Source organism: Netta rufina (genome assembly GCF_964035555.1).
Source record: "Netta rufina genome assembly, chromosome: 11".
In the NCBI taxonomy this organism is placed as follows: domain Eukaryota; kingdom Metazoa; phylum Chordata; class Aves; order Anseriformes; family Anatidae; genus Netta; species Netta rufina.
Window position 1 is genome coordinate 8,604,536 of NC_140134.1, and position 20,757 is coordinate 8,625,292.

Sequence of the window (20,757 nt, forward strand, 5' to 3'; positions counted from 1 at the left end):
GATAGCCTGGCAAGCATTATTTAATCTAAAGCTCAAGAATTAAATGTGCATGATAGAAATTCTTCCCACTTATCACATTTTAGTTTTAGATTGAATATCAACTCTTGGAGTAGGAATGAACAGAGTCCAGAGACCTAGGGAAGGTCAAAGCTGACTCATGCTCAGCAGGAATAGCTGATTTGATAAGCTGTTCCTTCTGCTATGTGGAGCAACACCAGTGCATACGTAACATGCATGCAGAAGGTTAGCACACTGTACCCTGTGTCTAAAGGTCCAAACCTAGCTGAATGCAAACAGATCATAGTATACCTGAGAGCAATAAATTATAAGGGGGAACCAGTACTATGGTTTAATGGTTAAATATTTTTTCCCCTTCCCCATGAATGAAAGGGATGGAAATCATGCTGGCATTTTAATCAAGTTTTTAGAAAATTATCTGTAAGGCCAAAACCACGAAGGGTTCCTGAAAGTCCCATTTCACTGCTCTTTGTGGATTCTTCTGGTCCACCAAAGTAAAAGGAAGAAGTTCCCTCCTCATCTTTTTTAGTTTCTGCTACACAAAACAATCTCCTCCAGCAGCAGGACAGCACAGAAGCTGTGCTATTTGTTCTCTCCACTCTTCCTACATAGGAAACAGACACACTAATACAAATTCTCTGTGAGGATTATGGATCCACAAAACTCAAATACTGAGACTAATTACTCCAATTACAAAACAAAACAATTTTTCTCCATGCTTCACGATACAAAACCAAGACTTTGGAAATAGTTGAAAGAACATTAAAAACTAGCAGGGAAAACCATTTAAAAAGGAGAAATCTAAAATCACTCACTCTGCTGGAAGGAATAGAAATCCAAAAAGAACGACTGTATTAGAGAGCTGATGACAATCTTAGTTATGGTGATCTAGTATCCCATGCCATAGTGTATATTGAATCTTACGTTGAAACAAATGAATGACATAGAAGATTTTTGTAACAAGAAATATTAATAGGTACTGGTTAGTGCTCAGTAATTAAAGTTACATTTTGCATTGAAAACAAAGACTTGTTCTGCATGTATTATACGAAATAAATAATCCAAGGTTACTCTTCCAGATTCAGAGAACTAGTTCAAATTACAAGTGAATCTAAGAAGAGAGTTAAGTTCCATGTCTGAGAAAGCTCAATACTGTATAACTTCTACATACAGGGAAAAAAAAAATCCTTGTATGAAGATACTGTGTGATGTGTGTGAGGAGTAAATTTCCTAGCTCTAATTACACCCTTCCGCTTACCAGGGAGAGTCCATATAGCTAGGTGACATGACTTTTTACCATGGATTTCCAAGTTCTTCTCCTACAAAGAATACCTCAGTTATCTGTGCTTTCGGTTTCCATTAGGTAAATAAGCATTTATTAGTTACGCTGTCAGAACAGTGATTATATGCCAGGCCCCTAAGCCCCATTAGCACTGGTAAAACATTGCATCTGGTGTTCTTTAAGTTTCACCCAGAAAAAAAAAAAAAGTCTACTGTCTCAGCAAGCTGACCTGATCACACACATGGCAGGGAGGAAGCAGGACTTGTAGCTGGAGATGGGGAACTTCAGGAGATATGAATAGCCATTGATTAAAGATTTAGCTTGGCTTTAACCACACCCCAGGTCAGCAGGGGCTGAGAAGCTAGAAGCTGGTTCATGCCCACAGTAATCAACAGAAATCACAGTCATTACCTTTCACACTAAGGCAGTGACTGAATCATCTGGAATTTCTTCTGGGCCAGCCCACAATGTAGAAGGAAACAACTTCACCCAAAGCAAACACCTAATGCGTGCACCTGTTTTGTTGCTCTCTACCAGAGCAGCTGCGTACAAGATGACTGCTGAGCTGCAATTATACAAAGAAATGAAGTACCCTACCCAAAGAGGAAAAAAACATCCAGCAATCCCTTTGAAGTCCAGAAAGTCAAAGTTCCACATATTTAAAAAGTACAACAGAACATGGAGCATTGTCCTGTTGACGCAGAAAACAAATGTAATTGCTCAGAAATGGCCTGAATTGAAAAATGAAAAAACCATGAAAAAAATGGAAGCATCCTATCACATTCATCTTGTTAGATCAATTACATACAAATTTTTGTTTATCCATGAACAAAACAACATCCCAGACATCTCTCAGGTTTCTCTGTTAAGCGTGATGCTTGTGTGCTGCAAAGAGCTGAGCTGTGGTGAGCAGGGCACTGTCTCAGGACACGGCAGTGCCATTCTCACACCGCCCTGCAGGAACACAGTTCTCAGTGGGCACTGCTACGCCAGGTTCCCAGCCAGGCTCCGCCACACTTCCTACCCTCAGCCCAGACTTGACATGCAACAGTGACACTGCCCAGGAGGCACACGTGTCAACAGCCCTCTGCAGATGAGCTGACAACACATTTAGACTGATGACTCTATGACACAACCTTTTATGAATTGCCCTGCATCTCCCTGAAATTCTAGCACTCTTCGTGTACCTACCACCCCTGGCAGCGTCTGCCAGCACAGCTAGAAAACACTCCTGCGAGGTTTTCTCTACCTGGACAGAGCAATCTATACAAATCACAACACATCCCAAGACATTTTTTCTTAAAAAGCTCCCTAGTGAGCTCTGCTACTGCCACTTCCCTAGACCAGTAGGCCAGTTCTTCCCTCTCTTGGCTCATTTTGGCTTCAATTTACGATTTTCCACCCTTGGCCTCCTCTCCCAGCCACTTTCCCTGGCTGAAGGGCCAAGGGCTATTTGACAGCTGCATATGCCCAAGGCAGTTAAGCTATCCTTAACTTTCTCTCATTTTTTAAGAAGCATCTCCATCATTTAGACATGCAGTTAGAGTGATCTGCTACCAACAAACATTCCTGCAAGCAGCTTATGCCAGGATCCTCCTCAAAGCACACAAAACAATTAACAGGTTTCTGACAGAGAAGTATATTGAAACGGATGGTGAAAGGCACAGTTTGCTGTTACTTGAATAAAAGTGACATTTAGAAACAGAGAACCACATTTGAGGAGGGACGAATTTTGATAAGATTCTGTGCAATCTATTTTTTTTTTGAAGTAACTATTTTTGATCAACAGCTCAAACACAGGAAAAAAAAAATGATTTTGCCAGAAATCAGTTTGATGCCTTCAAGGAGAGATAACGTTAAATGCCTGGGAGGACTGCATAATGTAACTCCCAAACTGCATAATCCACTGCCTTATGGAGAAGGGAAAAAAGAAGAAAATCTTCAACTACCTTTACAGGTTCTGAATACCTTATATTCTATTGCATTCTAACTTTCCCAGACTTCTAGACTAGCTATTTTTACTGAGGATTCTTTAAATAAATCCTCCTGTAACATTTTCATTTTCAGATTGTGAAACTCCCCCCTCACTAACCATAAATTTTGCAAAAGATAACATTTAGAAATATTTCAATATTCTAACAGTATGCTGTACTGTAGATTTCAAAAGGGTTTTTTCTTTTTTTACGATGTTGAAATTTGCTAAATTTACCCACGAGGCACTTCATCTTTTTAGGCCCCCTTTTAGCTATAGCTAGAGAACCTCATTCCCCACAGACTTCATACTTACAAACCAATTGATATTATCTAGCAGGAAGTAACATTAAAAATACATGCATGGTAATAAGGTATTTCCCTCATTCAGCGTAGGCTGTGCTAAACTTGCCTGCCAGTGTAGCTGCCAAAACTACGCAAGCCCATTAGCAACTTCTTTTGCCTAATGCCACATGCCTGACTTCTTGTTCCCTATATGTACCCTCTGGAGAAGTTGGGCAACAGAGGTGTAAACCTAAGATTAATATTTGAAAGATTAAGGGAATGCTGAAGTTAGGCAGCTAGTTACAATACAGCTACAGCATGGAAAACCTGCTCCCCCTTTCTGCAGATTTTTCCCTCACAGTGTGCCTTGGCATGAGAAACAACGTCTTTTCCAGCATCCTTTGAGTCGCCTCTAGCTCTGCAACAGTTCTGAAAACGGTCTGGTTCAGGAGTCCACAAATATGCTGTTCACAGGGTATTATGTAACTGGATCTGAACAGCTTTTGCTGCAGCTACCTTAAATGCTGCACAGCATCAGAAAATTTCCAGTTTCATCACCAGATAGGATACACTGAAGCCTTGCAAAGAAGCATTGACAGTATATAGCAGAAGCCCTCTTTCCTAAGTGCCGTGCCTTCAGATAATCAGGGACTGGCCCTGTTGATGAGATCCTGTATTTTAACTTCTGACTGAATCATGCTAGAACAAGCATTAAGCCTGTATTCATGATGAGTTTTGTTCCCAGGAAGTCACAAACTCAGTTAGGAGGACATGAACAGGACAAACACTTCACAGAGTTTGTTTAAAAATATTTGTCTTGTAAATGACTTTTTCTTTAAAAAGATTTGTTTTGTAAGTGACTTTCATTGCCAGAATCATAATAACCAAACCCTTTTAACCCCCTGTACCTGTCAAGCACTAACAGCTTGTTACAAACATACTGAAGTAATAAGAAGCTTCTACAGGCTCCAAGGGCATCAGTCATCACTGAAAAAAGATTCTTGTAGCACTTCATTCACCAGAACTTGTCTAGTCTGTTATTTTACTTCCAACAAAGTAAGATATCACCAGCCCTAATCAGTAGTTACTGCTCAGAGACAGACTCAATAACCTGGTCAAACTATACATATAACACAGAGCTGAAACAAGACATTTGCAGAGCTCCTCACAAAATCTCAAACTGAAAATAAAGCTGGCAGAAATTATGTAACATGGCATTCATTTGAATGTGTAAAGTATACAACTCAAGTGTTCAAAACTAGGGAGCTACTCCAGTCTTGCTGCCCTTTTCTCACACTTTAGAAGGCTCTTGGAAAGTAAAAAAAAAAAAAAGAAAACAAAAAAAAACAGAGGTCTCACAATTTGTCCATTTCCTTCAGGTCTTTCCAGGAACATTTTTGCCTACGCACCTCAGTAGCAAGTCAACTTGGATTTCTCACTACAAGACATCTACCGTCACCTTGAAGAGGGAAGGTTAAGCTCATCATCACAAAAGACAATGAATTTACAAAACCAAGTCACCAACCAAAGTAAAAATATACTACTCATTTTCCAGTTCTTAGTTTTATTAATTTTACTGTAACACCACATACTAGGGCCTCCTATATTAAAAAAGCACAACTTCTACACGCTGCATTCACACTGCAGTTTTTTAATGCTCACTGCTGTCTTATTTTCACTTTCAGGATGATATTCTCAAAACCAGTCATCGCTCAAAAGCAAACAGCTATGGAAAATTTATGAGTTGAGGCTTTCTTGAGATGGAAGAGAGCAGAAAAATAATATAAACACCCCACATATAAAGAAATGCTCCAAACAACTCAGAAGATGAAATAGCTGCAAACGCCAAAAAAATAAAAATAAAAAAATGGCTGGGAAACAGCTTCAAGTGAAGTGTTTTAATGTCACTAAATCATCAGCCCTTGAAAAAGGATAATTGCACACACACAGTCATTTATCAAAAATGAACTGCCAGATGTTGGGAAAGAAGCCACCACTTGTAGAGCCCTAATTCAACAATTTGCATGTTAAAAAGAAAGCATCGGAGGGTTGGACACTGCATGGGAACCAGCTATCTTCACTCAGAGCACTGTAAGTTGCTAAGTGACTGGGGAAGCCCTGTGTCATCCAGCCCACAATCCAGCATGGTGTTTAAGCCTGGCAATAGCCCATTAACTCCACCTATAATTAATACCTGTGGATAAGCCTTTATAGATTAAAAGCTATATAAAGGCATTAACCTGTCCTGCTGAAATTTTGATTGACTATTCTTTTCAGGAACACATACACAGTGCTTTGCAGGCAGATATGAACATGTTGTCAGTGCTCTGAGCCAGCCGGAGGCTGTGCAGCGCTGTTCATAACAACAAGCCAAATAAACGGGGCTGCATCTGTGACTACAGCAGCATGGCTTCCTGCTTCCCAGCTCATTCAGAGAGCAGACAGGTGAACTCAGTCTAAAGCACAGACAAAGATGACACTTATCCACAAAAGACAATGTAAACGTACCTTCTGTTGTCCTAGTTGCAAGAAAGGAAACAGGAAAAAAAGTTAGCACACTTAACCTGAAAATAATAAATATCCACAGTGTATTTCTTTGAAAGGGATGTGTTTCTATTGTAATATATTGAAATTGCTTTAGACTGTCATGCAGTGCTTTGATCATGTCATTGTTTTAAGATGCTACAAACATCCCCATGTTTCAGCTTTTACAACAGTGTGGTGTCACTTGTAAACTTACCTTCCTAGCTCTTCCCCAATTTCATAAACATCCTCCACCTTCTGTTGCTTGAACAAAGCCATGTTTGGACTCTTCATTGATGCACAAAGATGATGCCACTAGAATATTAAGAAAGTAGGAGATTCATCATGACATTTCAACAGGCAAAGAACAGGTAAAAAACTTTTCCGATATAGGCACTTTGGATCTATTGCAGCTTATTTATGTCAGAACTTACAGTTGACCGGTTAAAGGAATTAATTTATTAGTCTCTGCCAAACAGTGAGAGCCTGATTCAAGACAGACGTGAGCACCTATAAGTGAAATGCCCTTCACCAAAGTAATTGAGAGCATACACATACAATTAATGATGTGACAAACTTGTAGACATAAACCATCTTTGCTCCATGAAAGAGAGCTTGTATAAATATCAGCATTGCAGGACACTTCATTCAAAGTGTCAGCAGGCAGACCACAGCTACAAAAAGACACCGTGATTCTATCTAGGGAGCTTTCAGTACAACATCTCCTATTACATGCTAGATGCTGCAAATAATAAAAAGAGAAGCAGCAGCATTTATTGCATGCATTACCCTGTGTAAAAGTACAATTTATTTCCCAAAGATAACCTTTTAAGTTGACGAGCTCTGTGAGGTCTGGAAGAACAAGCCTCACACTGGTACATTTGAGGACCTGGGAATACCTTATGCTGGGCCATACTAAACAAACAACAACTAAACCTGCCTCGAAGGGTGCTTTTTCCACAAAGAAAGTTAGCCTGCAAAGCAGAGAGCTTCTCTAGATTTGCTAACCAGAGAATGAGGCAGCTGGGGAAAGAGGAAAAAAACTTTGCTATTTATACAAAAGTCAGCAGATTGAAATCCTGGAGATGTTCTGGCAGCAAGGATCATTCCTGGCTCCCGAAATGATGCTCCAAAATGCAGGGGGCAGAGAGAAACTGAGAAAGAATTCACTGTGATATATGCATGTCCTCACCTTTACTGTGCTACTCAAACACTCATGTATTACAGTGCTAGGCATGAGGAAACTCTCAGGAGTAACATAAGTCTGGTCCCACATTTAGACTGCCGACAGAAGATATAACAATAGAAATAATGAAGCCTTCAATGAAGATCACAAAGCAATGCCCAGCAAATGATACTCCTTTTACAAACTGGCCAGAAATACAAGCATGGATCACGGAATAATGGTGGATTTTTCAAAATTATGCTCAGGTGTGACACCCTCCATACCAATGTTCATCAACTCAGTCTTTCCATGTGTTTTGGGGTGTGTGTGGTTTTATTTATTTATTTTTCTTGCTTGTCCCCCACCACCTTCTTTGGGGCAGGTCATCCAGAAGCTGCTGCTTTTGGAAGACAAGAAGATCAGAGACATTATTTCTTGGGATATACTTACACAGGTACATATGTTAAGCTTACAGAAGGTATTTTAACAGTAACCAACCAACCGGTTTACAGCATTTAGTGTTTCCTGTGTAGATAAACACTAGCATTATCCTCAATGTCACAAACAGCATCCACTCTTTAAATCAGACTGAGTAAAGTAGCTGTAAGACCTCTCATATTATAACTGCTCTGAATCTAACTGCATCGAGCCATGCAGCTGTTGTCCAGGCTAAAGCCTCCGGGCTTTAGCGACATATTTGTACTCCCAGCAATGCTTACTTCCTTATGAATCCCAGATGCTTCTTGCTTCACATGCACTAGGGACTTCCAGGTTCTGTATTTTTTATACAGCTCCCTCCTGTTTTTAAATAGCAGTCTTTGGCACACTGAGAAGCATATTTCACCAGCAAACAAAGACCTATTTTGATCTTTAAGAAACAAACTCTATTCAGTGTTGCAAGAAGCGCCAGCTATTTTGATAAACCATCAGACTTATTAAAAAATAGGACAAAGTACCAAAAAGCAATTGCAGGGCTTCTGCCAAGTTGAAAATTCACGTGGTTTTGTTTTTTGTTGTTGTTGTTTTGTTGTGTTTTTTGTTTGTTTGTTTTTAAGACTTTTCCCAATCTCTATAAGCAAATATCATAAGCTGCAAATATGCTGTAAAAATCTAACTGACTTGTCAAAATGCACCCAGCTTTTGTCATGCACTCACCTCAGTGAACAGACTTGCTGCTTTGTTTTCTCACTCCCTTTCTTTAAGCCTTTGGCTTCTAACACACTGGAGGCATGTTGAGTATCAATTAAATTCCTTTCCAAGTACAGTCCTTCAAAGGAAGGGAAACAGTCTCCTCATTCTTCCACATATGCTTTTTGGCTGGTGTTAACAAAAACTACATGTTAGAACAGAAATGTTTTGACTGCTTCATCTCAATCAGAGGGGCTACTACACCAACACTTACCCCGATATTGGTTAGAAGTAACATTCACTCTTTCAAAAAGCAGTAGCAATAAGGGGTATCAAGAATGCCTATCCCTCCACCAGGCATGCAGCACCACTACCTGCCTCCACCCTCCCGCAGCACAGCTTTGTGTGGTTTCTTGATGGGTCTCACCATACGCTCGGTATCTGTGCAGTGCATCCTTTTGGACTACCATTTCCCCAGCACAAGAAGACATGGGGGGCTCTGTGACCATTCATTTCCCTTCACTCCTTTCCCTTTCCCAAGGCATTCATTAGGCAGGGAGCTCCCAATGGCCCCGACCAGCCGACTTGCCTCGCCTGACACATTTGCGGTAACCTCATGGAGGAGAGGGAGGTGCAAAGCACCCCTGGCAAAATCTTTCATGCCCTCAGCAGCCTTTCTGGAGGTCTCCACTGCAGATGTGATGGCTCTGACAGATGCTGGGAGGCCTATTGATTTTTCATTAACAAATCTGTCCAAGCCCCAGTTCCAAAACCCTCCTTTAACTTGGCTCTAATGATGATCTCTCTCATCTGGCTACCTAAAGCAAATAATAGAAACTGCGCAGGTTGTGACACTGAAGACCAGAATAACATCACTGTTGAAGCATACCGCAGAAATCAACACTTCCGTTTCCGAGCCTAGGCTGGATGCTTTACGATGGTGTTTGTCACTTCCACTTTCCCTGCCCATATTTTCTCAGACATTTTCTAAGTGACCCTTACTTTTCCTGTATTTTCAGGGTTTTGCAAGGTGAAGCCACAGAAACCATTCTGCTTCTTTGCTCATTATTTTCATTCTTCTTGTTAATGCCTGGGATATAAATGTCCCTTTCCTCTCAAACAAAATAAACAACTGAAATTCTACTTTGTAAGTAAATACCATATTTCTGAAGCAATCTTTCATATCCTCAGAGAAATCTCATTGACCAGTTCTGCTTGGGCCTTGAAACTATGGTAAATAAACTCTTCAGTAGCATTTATAACTGGGATACTTCTAAGCTATTGGCTTCACATGAAGTTTATATCATTTTGTTTGCAGTTGTTCAGAACGGCATTTTCTGAAGTGTTGGAGCAAACCTAGCTCAACACCCGCAGACTTCAGAAGAAGCAAACAGAAGACAAAGCCAAGCCTTGCTGAAAATCCCAAACTCATCCTGATTCTGTTTTGCTCATCCTGATTTGCAAGATCAAGTTCTGAGCCCATGAGAAAGTCAAGCAAATGAAACTGGCCACATATGAAGAGATGTTGCTGAGACTTGCCCAAAGACTGTAAATCTCTCAGATTGACTACTCCCTTCATCAGAATCCAAGGTACGTGGCTATAAATAACATTGTATACAAACACACCTCAAAAGAAAAACATTGTCCTAAGAGACAGAGAAATTGCCTTAAAAACATTGTTCTGAGAATGGGGAACCCACCCAATATGCCTCTGGGAACACAGAGGCTGTTTGATTGACAATTTTACTCATCTCCCAGCAGTCTCCAAACAACACACCTACTTCTGCAGATGCACATAATCCACTTAGTATTTTCTCAAAAATAACCAGAAAATTCTCATCCCTTTTACTGACCTTGTTCCACAAAGGTCAAAGCTCCAAGCTCGCGACCCAAGACCCCATTCACTCACCCGACTCAAGACTAGAGCCTCATTTCTGAAGAGTGAACGCAAAATTGCTCCAAAGCGTCCACAAACTCCAGTCATACCTCTGATGCGCTGGTGTTTCCCGTGTCTAACACTGCCTTCCACCCTCATTACTTCTGCAGATTTCTCTCGCTGGCTTTCACCCAGCAGTCACAGTCAGCAGGTACCCAAAATAGATCATACACTTGGTGATCTCAGACAATTGTCATCAGCAAATACACTGCACAAGGGGAATAAGATAATAAAAGATGACCTTTATGCACTTGAAATTCATCTGAAATAAAAATTCTTTTCAGTCATAAACACAGTCCTCCCCAGACACTGCACGTTGATCTTCGGAAGCTAAGATAACTTCACAGTTGAAGATTGAAACTACAGTTTTTGTTGGACTCCATTTGCAAACACAGAGCACAAGTACTAAAGGGGGAATGAGCGCCTTTTATTTTATTTCTTTTAGTCACATAGTGATTCCCCGAGGCTGATCAGTGAAAGCTGACCGTTGAATTAGAGATGGTTGTTCATCTATGACACATTCAGACAAAGAAGTCACAGAGTCACAGAATGACCGAGGGTGAAAGGGACCTCTGGAGGTCATCTGGTCCAACCCCCCTGCCAAGCAGGGTCACCCAGAGCACACTGTGTAGGATAGCACCCAAACGGGCTTTGGGTATGTCCAGAGCAGAAGACTCCACAACCTCTCTAGGCAGCCTGTCCCAGTGCTCCGTCACCCTCGCAGTTGAGAAGTGCCCCCTCATATTGAGCACCTCCTGTGCTTCAAGTTTGTGCCCGTTGCCTCTCGTCCTGTCCCTGGGCACAACTGAAAAGAGTCTGGCTCCATTCCCTTGACACCCTCCCCTCAGGTATTTACACGCATTGATTCATACATTCCAGTCATACACTCATGATAAGAGAAAATAGCAACAATCAACTTTGTTTTCTGATGCACTTTTTATGCTAACACCTCTATCGCATACAAGGACCCTTCCGGTCCCTTGGGGTCTGTACCAGAATTCATTCAAACTGGAAGGGGGGAGGGGGAATCAACTTTGGTCATTCTGAACCAGACTAGAGCTTTAAGAGGCCTGCAACAAGCTCTGCAGAGGACGTAGCCTTCTGTGCTCTCTCCCAGAGCCTGCCATGTCTTTCCCTCAACCACCCCACGCTGGGGCCATCTCTTCTGTCTCGCTGCTGTAGGATTCCTAGTGCTGAGCATTTTACTACAAAGGCCAGCTGCTACTCAGCATTCACATTACTTGTGTTTTCATTACGATACCTCATAGAATAGTTCCACCTTTTACACATCCCAAATATTACAAGATGTCAAGGTATTATTAACACTATGCAAGTTATTTTCCTACAGCCATGTAACAAAGCCATAGCGAAACCAGAAATAGAATACAGACCTCCCAGGTTCCAGTTTCTGGCACCAGAAACATTTACTGCCTCATCACTTCACGCTCCTAAGTTCTGTCATACCATAAAATCAGATCTTATGTACCCTAAGAAATCACTGTTTTCCAGTGTGATCCAAGGTATGGATTTAAACGCATTCTTTTATGCACACAGGATGTAGATGTTCTTACTCCAGCACAGAAGTGCTTTTTTAGTGCAGCTCATGTTGTGGGAATAAGAAATTAATATTCTGAAGACAGTGGCAGAATCCATCTCAAGGGAAGCAGAAGAAAGGAAGGTATAATTTGTTCTTTCAAAAAAGTATTTCCTGTGCAGGTAAATTATCAGTCCGTTAGCACCAAATTATTTGACAACCAATGACTGGTCTGCACATGTTGAATCCATGATAAACATTCATCCACCACTGAATAAGAGAAAGATTATAGAAATCTGAGGTGAGAACAAAACTGTAGGATCATTTGGCTTGTCACCAACTTTTTCCTCAAGCTATCTTCTGTAGCTATTTTGGAAACCAGTTTCAAGTGACTGAAGTAACAGATGAATAATTTTACTTTCTCAAATACACCTGACAAACTGAATCACTAACCCCTTTTGGCCAAACTCAGAAGCATCCTCTCTGGCATGCTTTCTCTTCACAAAGCAATAGCTATGCTCAAGCAAAACCCAAGATATGCATTGCAACAGACCATAGTAAAACATTTTCCCTTCTAAGCTGTTTTTTACTAGCAAGAAATTACTACAATTTAGAACTAAAACTGCCCAAATGAAGATTAAAAAAAATAAAATCAATTGATACAGTCTTCTTATTTGATGCTTTATGCTAAAACTAACCAAGATACTTATGAGCATTAAGGTGTTTTGCTCTTTCACCCTTCTTATCTCCACTGATTTTTTTTTTCTTTTTTAATCTTGCAGAAGATTACACAATTTCAAGAGCATAAAACAAGTCATTTTTATCCCCTGCTTTCAAATAAAAGGACTTACAGCACAATTACACAATGGTACTAATTTCCACAAATCTTTATTTTCACCTAACATTTTTCCAGTCAGAAAGCAACAGTAGTCCAAATTCTCTTCTGTTGGAAAATTCAGGCAGCTGTTATTACCTGCGTGCCTATAATGGACACAAAACGCAGCAAACATCTGAGCAATCAGTTTGGCCACAGTCTCATTATAGAATCAGTGCTGTAGACACAACTCTCAAGGGATGCCTTTCTGACCTCCCAGGTTTACCCTGCAGTAATTATCTGTGTGCTGAACAACCAAAGACTGCGTTTCCAAGCCTCCATTTCAAGGGTACGCACCAAACGCATTAGCTCTGTGGCTAATTACAGCTCAGCAGCAGGCAGCTAGCTGTGAGGGCCGCTGCTGTAACTGATCCCAAGGCCCTCGCGTGCTTGAGCGATGAGCTTGGTGTGAACGCCTCAGCCAGGGCACGGGGAAAGCCCGCAATGCCCGGCATGTTGGCGCAACATCGGGGCCCCTACTCCCCGCCCCTGTGGCGCCTTCAAGGATTATGACTGCAGAACAGAAACATTGCTGACCCCAAGCTGTGATCAGGCTCATGCTACCTGCAACTTTTTCTTACGCAGAGACGAAGGGCGGGCATAGGAAAGTTTGAAACCCACTGATGTTTCAGTAGGTTATGATCCCCAGAAGATCACAGTTGAGCTTTCCTCCATCTTCCTACAGATGTTAAGTAGGTGAGCACGCCACTCTGGGGCCTTTTGCAGCTGGTGCTCATGGCTTAAGAGCCCCTTGCTCTGTCTACCATGACTGATCAGCCAAAGCAGCAGCTGCCGCACGCTTCCACCCTCCCGTTCACACCTTCGCTCTTGGCTGTCCCTAGAAGGATGCGGGCCAGGCACCGTGCTGTGCTTGCGCTGCCCAGAGGGGCTCGGCTTCAGAAACCCCACAGATCCTGCCTGAAACCTTCTTAGGGAAAAGACGGGATGGAATCTACAGATAACTGGGAGCTGCACGGCATGTGCACAAGGGCATCAGTAAGCTGAGGCGTGACCAGCCATCCACGCAGCTCACACAAAGGGGGTGCTTCTGAACCTGCTTCGCTCCCCAGCCTTTGTGGGACCTGCTGAGGGACAACCGAAAGCTGCTGCTTGCTGAGATGATGCGGGGAGCTGCCTGCGCCCGTGCTGACAGCCGCGGGTGGAAACCACCGAAGCCCTCCAAGCACCCGAGGCTGAGGGGAGGGCCGAGCAGCAGCCCGAGCCGCGGGCAGCCCCGACGGGCTCCGCAGCCGCCTCACTTCAGCCCCCGAGCCCCGCCGCGGAGCGGGGACAGCGCTGAAGCTGCCGGGGAAGGGACGGCTGGGGAGGTGGGGAGGGGAAGGGAAGGGAAAGAAAGGGAAGGACGCCGCCGGGGGCTGCGGGCACCCACTTACCGCCGGGCGCGGCCCCTCCGCGGGGCTCCTCAGGGCCGAGGCTGAGGGGGCTGAGGGGGCGGCGCGGGCGCCGCTCACCGGGAGAAGCCGCCGGGGCCGTGCCGGGCGCCCGCCCCTGGGCGTGAGGGAGGGGAGAGGAGGGGAGGGGAGGGGAGGGGACGGGAGGGCCGGGCCGGGCCCCGCACCCCGCCGCGGGGAGCCGCGGCGCCCCCTCACGGGCCCGGGGAAGCCGGGCTGCGGCCGGGAGCCGCCAAGACACGGGGCCAGCTGGGGCCGGGGGCGCCGCCGGCTCAGCGCAGCGCCTCGGGCTGCGGAAGGGGGACGAGGTGTGCCCGCACGGCCCCGCTGCACCCCCCGGCTCCTCACGGCACCAGGCCGGGGGGCTGGGACCCCGCCAGGCTCACCGGCACCGGGGCTGGGGGCACAGGGCACCGCAGGGAGGAAGGAAAGCGAGCGGGGAGGCTCCGGAGCCCCACGCAGGCAGTTATGCAGGGAGCTGAGCCCCACCTTCCCCGTGCGCCCCCAGGTAAGGGCCCTGCTCTTACAGCCCACGCTGCACACGCAGGGCTCGCACCTGACTCACGGAGGAATAGCGGGGGCCAGGACCAGAGCCCCCGCAGCGAGTGCTGCCCAGCAGGATTTCTGCTCCAGGAAGTCCCAAGAGCCCAAGGCATCACCGCCGAAACGGCACCGGTTGCTTGCAAGGTGTCTCGCCCTCCTTCTCCGTTGGGGTAGCAATTGGTCCAAGGTTAAGTAAATAGCTCACGTTGTTCCAGCTTTCAGCAGCACTACACAACAATGCAAGCTACTTCAGAAATCAGCAAGCCCTGGATCTGAAAAACAAACATTGTCCTCACTTGTTTATTCAGTTGTGCTCCATTTCATCAGTGGGCGAGCTGAGTTACTCTGCAATGATAACAAAGTTTAACCAAGGACACGTGCAAAAAATGTAATGGTTCCTGACATGGCTTGAACAAGACTATTTTGATAAGAACGTGTTGCATGCGAGCGGCACATATAATCCCAGAATTCGACAGCCTTGTATTTGTATTCCCACACTTGAGATGTAAGTCCTTATATAACCTTCCAGACTATGACAGTTCTCCCAAACTGGTTTGGGAATATTTCAGGTGTCAGACCTGATTTCCTTTGCTTTAAGTAGGTTCAGAATACAAGAAAAGAATAACAAGGAATTAATACCAAAGAGATGAATTAATTACAGAGAAACTCTAATGAGAAAGGAATCTTCTCCTATATTCTATACAAGCCTAAATACAAGGTTACATCGTTTTATGTGTGGCCTAAAATTCAAAGTCACCAAGTGAACTTTTCTGTTTCAAGAAAACACTGGGATTCAGAGTGACCAGTCTTCACTGTGCAACTCAAAACAAATTAGCATGCTACTATAACAACCAGCTGCCATACTGCTGGCCAAGTTGCCCTAGACGAAATTTTGAGAACTACATCCTTCATTTGTTTATTCTCCTGTCTTAAAGACATTTCCCAGACCTGTAAAACTGGATTTTCTCTCTCTTTTCAGCAGACAGTAATTGTGATAAATACTGTATGGTCTCCTTACATTTATTTCAGGCAAGTTAATATCCAACATTTGTTAATGAGCCATCGTGGTATTTTTCACACCTTACAGACTGAACATAAATGCTTTTAATACAAAGGCCGCCTTTACTTACAGTTCTGTATGCAGTTAAGATAAAGCAAAGCTATAGTAAATTATGCATAAACAGGTGGCCCGTTTCCATTGCAAAACATTGCTAAGATGATATAATGAATTTCAAAATAATTTTATATTAGGCAAAAGCCTAAATGCTGTGCTTTTTATTATCACAGTTAGAAACTTGGCTTCAGACTTCAAGTCAACCAGACTGAACTGTGCCCCTGCTCCACAGCCCAGGAGTTCCACCCAGTTCTCCCAAATCAGAAAGGAAAGTAGCTGTGTCTGATATTACAGAGGGTGGAGGACAGGAAATGGGAGCAATAGTAAAGGTTTCAAATGCCATCAGAATGAATTGAAACAGGAAATAAAGAGACTTCATTCCTCACCTTTAGTTCTACAATGTGGTATGATCACATGCAAGTCATATCAGTACTCCTACAAAAATCTCAGAGAAAAGGGCACACAAGGAAGGCTGCTTCTTTTGTTTGCTCATAGCTACAAAGGGAAAAAACAACAGTTTGCCCTGACAGGCCACAGACACTTTTGAAATCAGGACAACCTCTCCCTAGTCCCTGAATAACCCTCTTTGAATTTAGTTTCTACTGACCAGCCCTACAAGGTCTCCCAAAACACAAGGGTAGATGGAATCTCACCCCCAATACTGTACCCACAGGATTTACAGGCAAGAATATAGGTTCTGCATAAATAAGAAATTGCTCTCACCTGGTTTAGTTGTTCAGTTTCCTTTAGAACATTTTAACTCAGATTTCTTTGTATCATCTCTGGCAATCAGGGCAAAAGACTTCATATGCATAAAGGACAAGATTAAGCAGGAAAAGTCAAACCTGAGTAGCTTCCAAAGCAGGCAGCACAAGCAACCTGGTAAGTCAGTGAATTCTGAAGATAAACACCATAATGTCTGCTAGCCATGTATTTACCAGTCTCTTTTAGAAAATAATGAAGAATGAAGCCCATACTTTACTTTTCCACGGGGATGTCCCATGGGTAAACACCAGAAAAAACACCACTTGCCTTTACAAAAACAGGTAAACAGAATATTTTCATGGTTTAATCACCAATCATGGTGCCTGAAGGCATCGAGTCAGTTCATCAGCTCAAACATCAAGTCTTAGAGGCATCTCACTGCAAAAAATATATAACTTTTGTACATACATAAAGTACACCTTACTTGAAACACAGAGGCACAATGTAATCATTCAAGACTAGGTGCAACTGAATTAAGGCCAAAGTCTTGTTAATTTCCTCATCTGTATTCTAATGTTGAAAGTTTTAATTACCCTATTTACTTCTCTACAACAGGCAGTTTTCTTATTAAATAACTGCTTTAATAACTGCTTGCTTTTTTTTTTTTTTTTTTTTTTTTAAATCTTCAGCACATATTCCTGAGTTGTGCTTACCAGTCTAGTCCTTCCTCTGAAAAGCTAGTCATGTTGACAGCGCAGAGTTGGCTGTCAGATATATAGAATTGTAGAGGAGTACAGCACAGTATCATGACAAAACACCATTCTACTAACTTCTTCGTGATTGAACCTTTTACCTTCTTTACCAGGGGGAAAGCTTCCAAGGCAGAGCACACCCTTCCTTTGCACTATCTCAGTGAATATACTTCACAGCCTTCATGTGTGGGAAATCTTAAAGCCTCAGCACTACATGGATTCTGCTTCCAGTGAGGTCAAGGAGCTGCAGATAAGGAACCTATGTTTAGCACTTCTGAAAATCCCACAGAGTGAATACCTGATATACTATAATACAACACCAGCAGACATCAGCATGTTCTCCACATCTCTGAGTTACTCTGAATGGAGAACAAGATTTTGCAGATATCTGCTCTCAGGTTAGACTGGATCAGCTCTATTTATCCTTGCTAAAATAATGTATTTCTCAGGAATAAGTCTCTTAACATTTATCAGCAACTGCACTTGCATTCTTGTTGCAATTCCGTTGAGAACAAATGTCTTGAGCTCAGTCCCAAGGAGGAAACAGTAGCCTCAGCTGTTCTTCAACAGGCCCCAGCAGCTGCTGGGACAACACAACCTGCTCATACTAAATATGCAAAGTGTCCAAGACAGATCTTGCTCCCCACCATGCATTCTCTTTCCAGAATTTTCTGTTTATTCCTCAGACTTAAAACTTTCAGTATACAGGACAGGAGGTTCTCTTTAGGCCCGAGTCATTTTTTCCTCAGTTGCTGCTCTCTATCCTATTGTGCAAGAAAACTTTGAACAGATTCCCAGCTGTGCCAATACCTACTCTTAACAGCTTGCCATCCTGTAGCAGAGCTACAGGACAAGAGCATTCTGCTAAAGAGGCTGCGTTAGGAGATACTGTACAAATATTCAGGTTTCTTAGGAAGTCTGTTCCCTGTAAGGACTCATGGAAAGTTAATTTTCTTCTCCCATCCCTCCCAGAAACTAAGGAAACCAATCACAAGTTTACCCAGACAGCATCACCTGCATGCTAAACATCTATAGTTCACATCTTCATGCTTCAAAGCCAAATTTGCATGTTTGTTCCTCTATACTCTCTGAAATCACATTATCAGACAAAAACACTTGCTTTACTAGGGATTTGTTCTGATGGCACCTGCAGTTATTCCATCTGTTATGAAAAAAGAAGAACCAGAGCAAGCTGTAATGCAAAGTAAACAATTTATTTTTTTTTTCTCACAACTTTTTTTATTATTATTATTATTATTTTTTTTTTTTTTTTACAAAAATAACATCACTTATGTTTTGTGATTCAAATTTCTTGTACCGCATATTGCTTATTTCCAACATGGCACTTAAGGGAAGATTCAGCAAAACAGCTACACAATTTAGTGAAATAAAGTGACTCTTTTTCCATTTCTCACTTAAGCATGACTGAACAAACAACTCAGTTTACCAAGTGTAGAACCATTCATTTATTCTCGATGTCTTAAGGAGCAAAAATCTTTCCCTTTCTGCTGAAATGTCTTACCATGTTTCAATGACTGAGGGCAAGGTGCATATCTGTCACAGAAAACACCTAAAGGGCAATGAAATATTTTTATTCATTACATATCTGGTTAAAAAATCTGGTAACACTTGATGATAACACTACCTATATACATGTCCAAGTAAAGCTGAAATACTACGAAGACTTAATAGCTAGAGGTATTGTGCACCAAACTTCTGCCTATTTAATAAAAGGTAACAGAACATTTTTAACCAAGTAACCAGAAATTTCACTGAAAGTCATGCATAAGCATACAAAGATGGAGAAATATTCTGCAATAATCACATTAGCAGTTTGGTTTTTATAACATACTGGGAACCATACCTAAGAAATTCTGCACACGTGCATGATCTTGGAGATTAAAAAAAACTCTGCAGCCTTCATTTGCATTAACAGGTCAATTTCCTCCTAAGTGGCTGGTATGGATGTTTAATCCTCATATACTGTTTTGGAAGTTCTCCCCAAATTGTGAGCACCTGGTATCTACACAGTTCAGCTTTTGCAAGGCTGACAAGTCACACTGTATTTTTGTTTGATTTCATTTGGTTTAAATACTGGTTGTATATCCTGCGTATCCCTAACTAGTTACTGCTCCTCAAAATCACCAAATTAAGCACCAGTAGAAAACTAGTGTTTGCCTAAAGACATTTGTAACAGTGAGGAAAGCTTCCCTTGAAGTTGCTACCTGCTGCATTTGTCTCATTTTTGTTCTACATGGATTTCTAGCAGTCATAGGTTAGATGTCTCTTCAAATTTTTTGACCTTTTAACTAAGGCATCAATGATTATTAACAAAATGAAGTCAACATCTTGCTAGGAACTTCAGTAAATTAACACCAACTCATTTCATAATTGAAGGCTAACAAAATACCCAGAGACAGCATGATTTGCATGATTTCCTACTATTCATGTTTTAGATTCACATAATGGAATAAGAAACAGAGCTACTTAATTTTACTGTACAATCAGGTAACAACTTTTATAATGAACCACAATAATACACATGGTAATTTAACCTTCGGCACAACTGTAAAGAAAAAAAAAAAAAAAAAAAAGTCTTGTTAACATTGCAGGTCATGTTTTGTCATCTACAGATCTTCCTGAACTGTTGCCCTGAAGTTAGTTTTAGCTTCACAACCTAAAGACTTAGATGTATTCTGTATGAAAACATCTCCTAAAGTCATAGATCTAGTTCTAACTGAAGACTCAAAACTTTGTACTAGTAGACTTGTAGGAGACTAAGGTACATATTTCTAAGTTCTTCACCTTAGCATTTCAACTGTTGACAAAGGAAGGGAGATCTTCAAGTTAGAAGTTTTCATTTAACACTTGAAAACACGATGAAAAGAAAAAAATTGGACATTATAGACCCATTTAGAGACCAGCTCTTTCAAAACAAAGTCAGCATAACTAGAAAATTAGAAAAGCTGGTCCCATTTTTATATTCAAATACTGATTGTAAGTTAAAAAAATGAATACAGTACATGCAATAATATGAAAAAACCCTGCCTAACAAGTTCAAGTAAACAACCAAGAGTAACTAGGAAAAAGAACCAAAAAACTACCACTTACAAAAGACAAGGTAGGGGACATTTTACAAGATACATGTCATACAAATCAAGATGATCATACCATGTGTCCCTCACTGGCAAGGATTTGTTGGCTAATTTGAAGTTATACATTATACAGGAAAAGGCATACAGTATATATCTAAGGAAGTCCTCTAAATTACTTTTCACCTCTCTAAGTATTTCCCTCTCAGATAAATTGATTAATAATATGCTTAGAGAAGCCTATAAATACATCCCTTAAAAAAGTGCTGTGAAAAAGAAGCTGGATTTCTCCCCGCACACACTTGGATTTTCTAAAATGTTTACACAAGTGTACCTGTCATACAAATTCTACTTGTTGGTCTTCTGAGAACAGAGTAGAAGCTTCATGCACTTGGACCATTCCTGACCACAAGTTTAATTTTT

At 42.0% G+C, this 20,757-nt stretch overlaps 2 protein-coding genes across 3 annotated transcripts in view; both read right to left on the reverse strand.

The window, feature by feature from the left end:
• Window positions 1–14,228, reverse strand: part of DAPK2 (death associated protein kinase 2) — a 40,300-nt gene extending 26,072 nt beyond the window's left edge. Inside the window, exons 1-3 of one of the 2 annotated variants that reach the window (XM_084293346.1) lie at window positions 14,111–14,223; window positions 8,400–8,561; window positions 6,297–6,394 (exon numbers count right to left, since the gene is read on the reverse strand). In XM_084293346.1, coding sequence (XP_084149472.1) covers window positions 6,297–6,373 — 77 coding nt within the window. In that variant the 5' untranslated portion in view covers window positions 6,374–6,394; window positions 8,400–8,561; window positions 14,111–14,223. Of the gene's footprint in view, window positions 1–6,296; window positions 6,395–8,399; window positions 8,562–14,110 lie in introns of both variants that reach the window. The other variant, XM_084293347.1, reaches the window with a different exon arrangement.
• Window positions 14,229–14,824: 596 nt separating this feature from the next.
• Window positions 14,825–20,757, reverse strand: part of TBC1D2B (TBC1 domain family member 2B) — a 39,613-nt gene continuing 33,680 nt past the window's right edge. The window contains exon 14 of the mRNA XM_084293096.1: window positions 14,825–14,943. The gene's annotated coding sequence lies outside the window, so the exon portion shown is untranslated. The remainder of the gene's footprint in view (window positions 14,944–20,757) is intronic.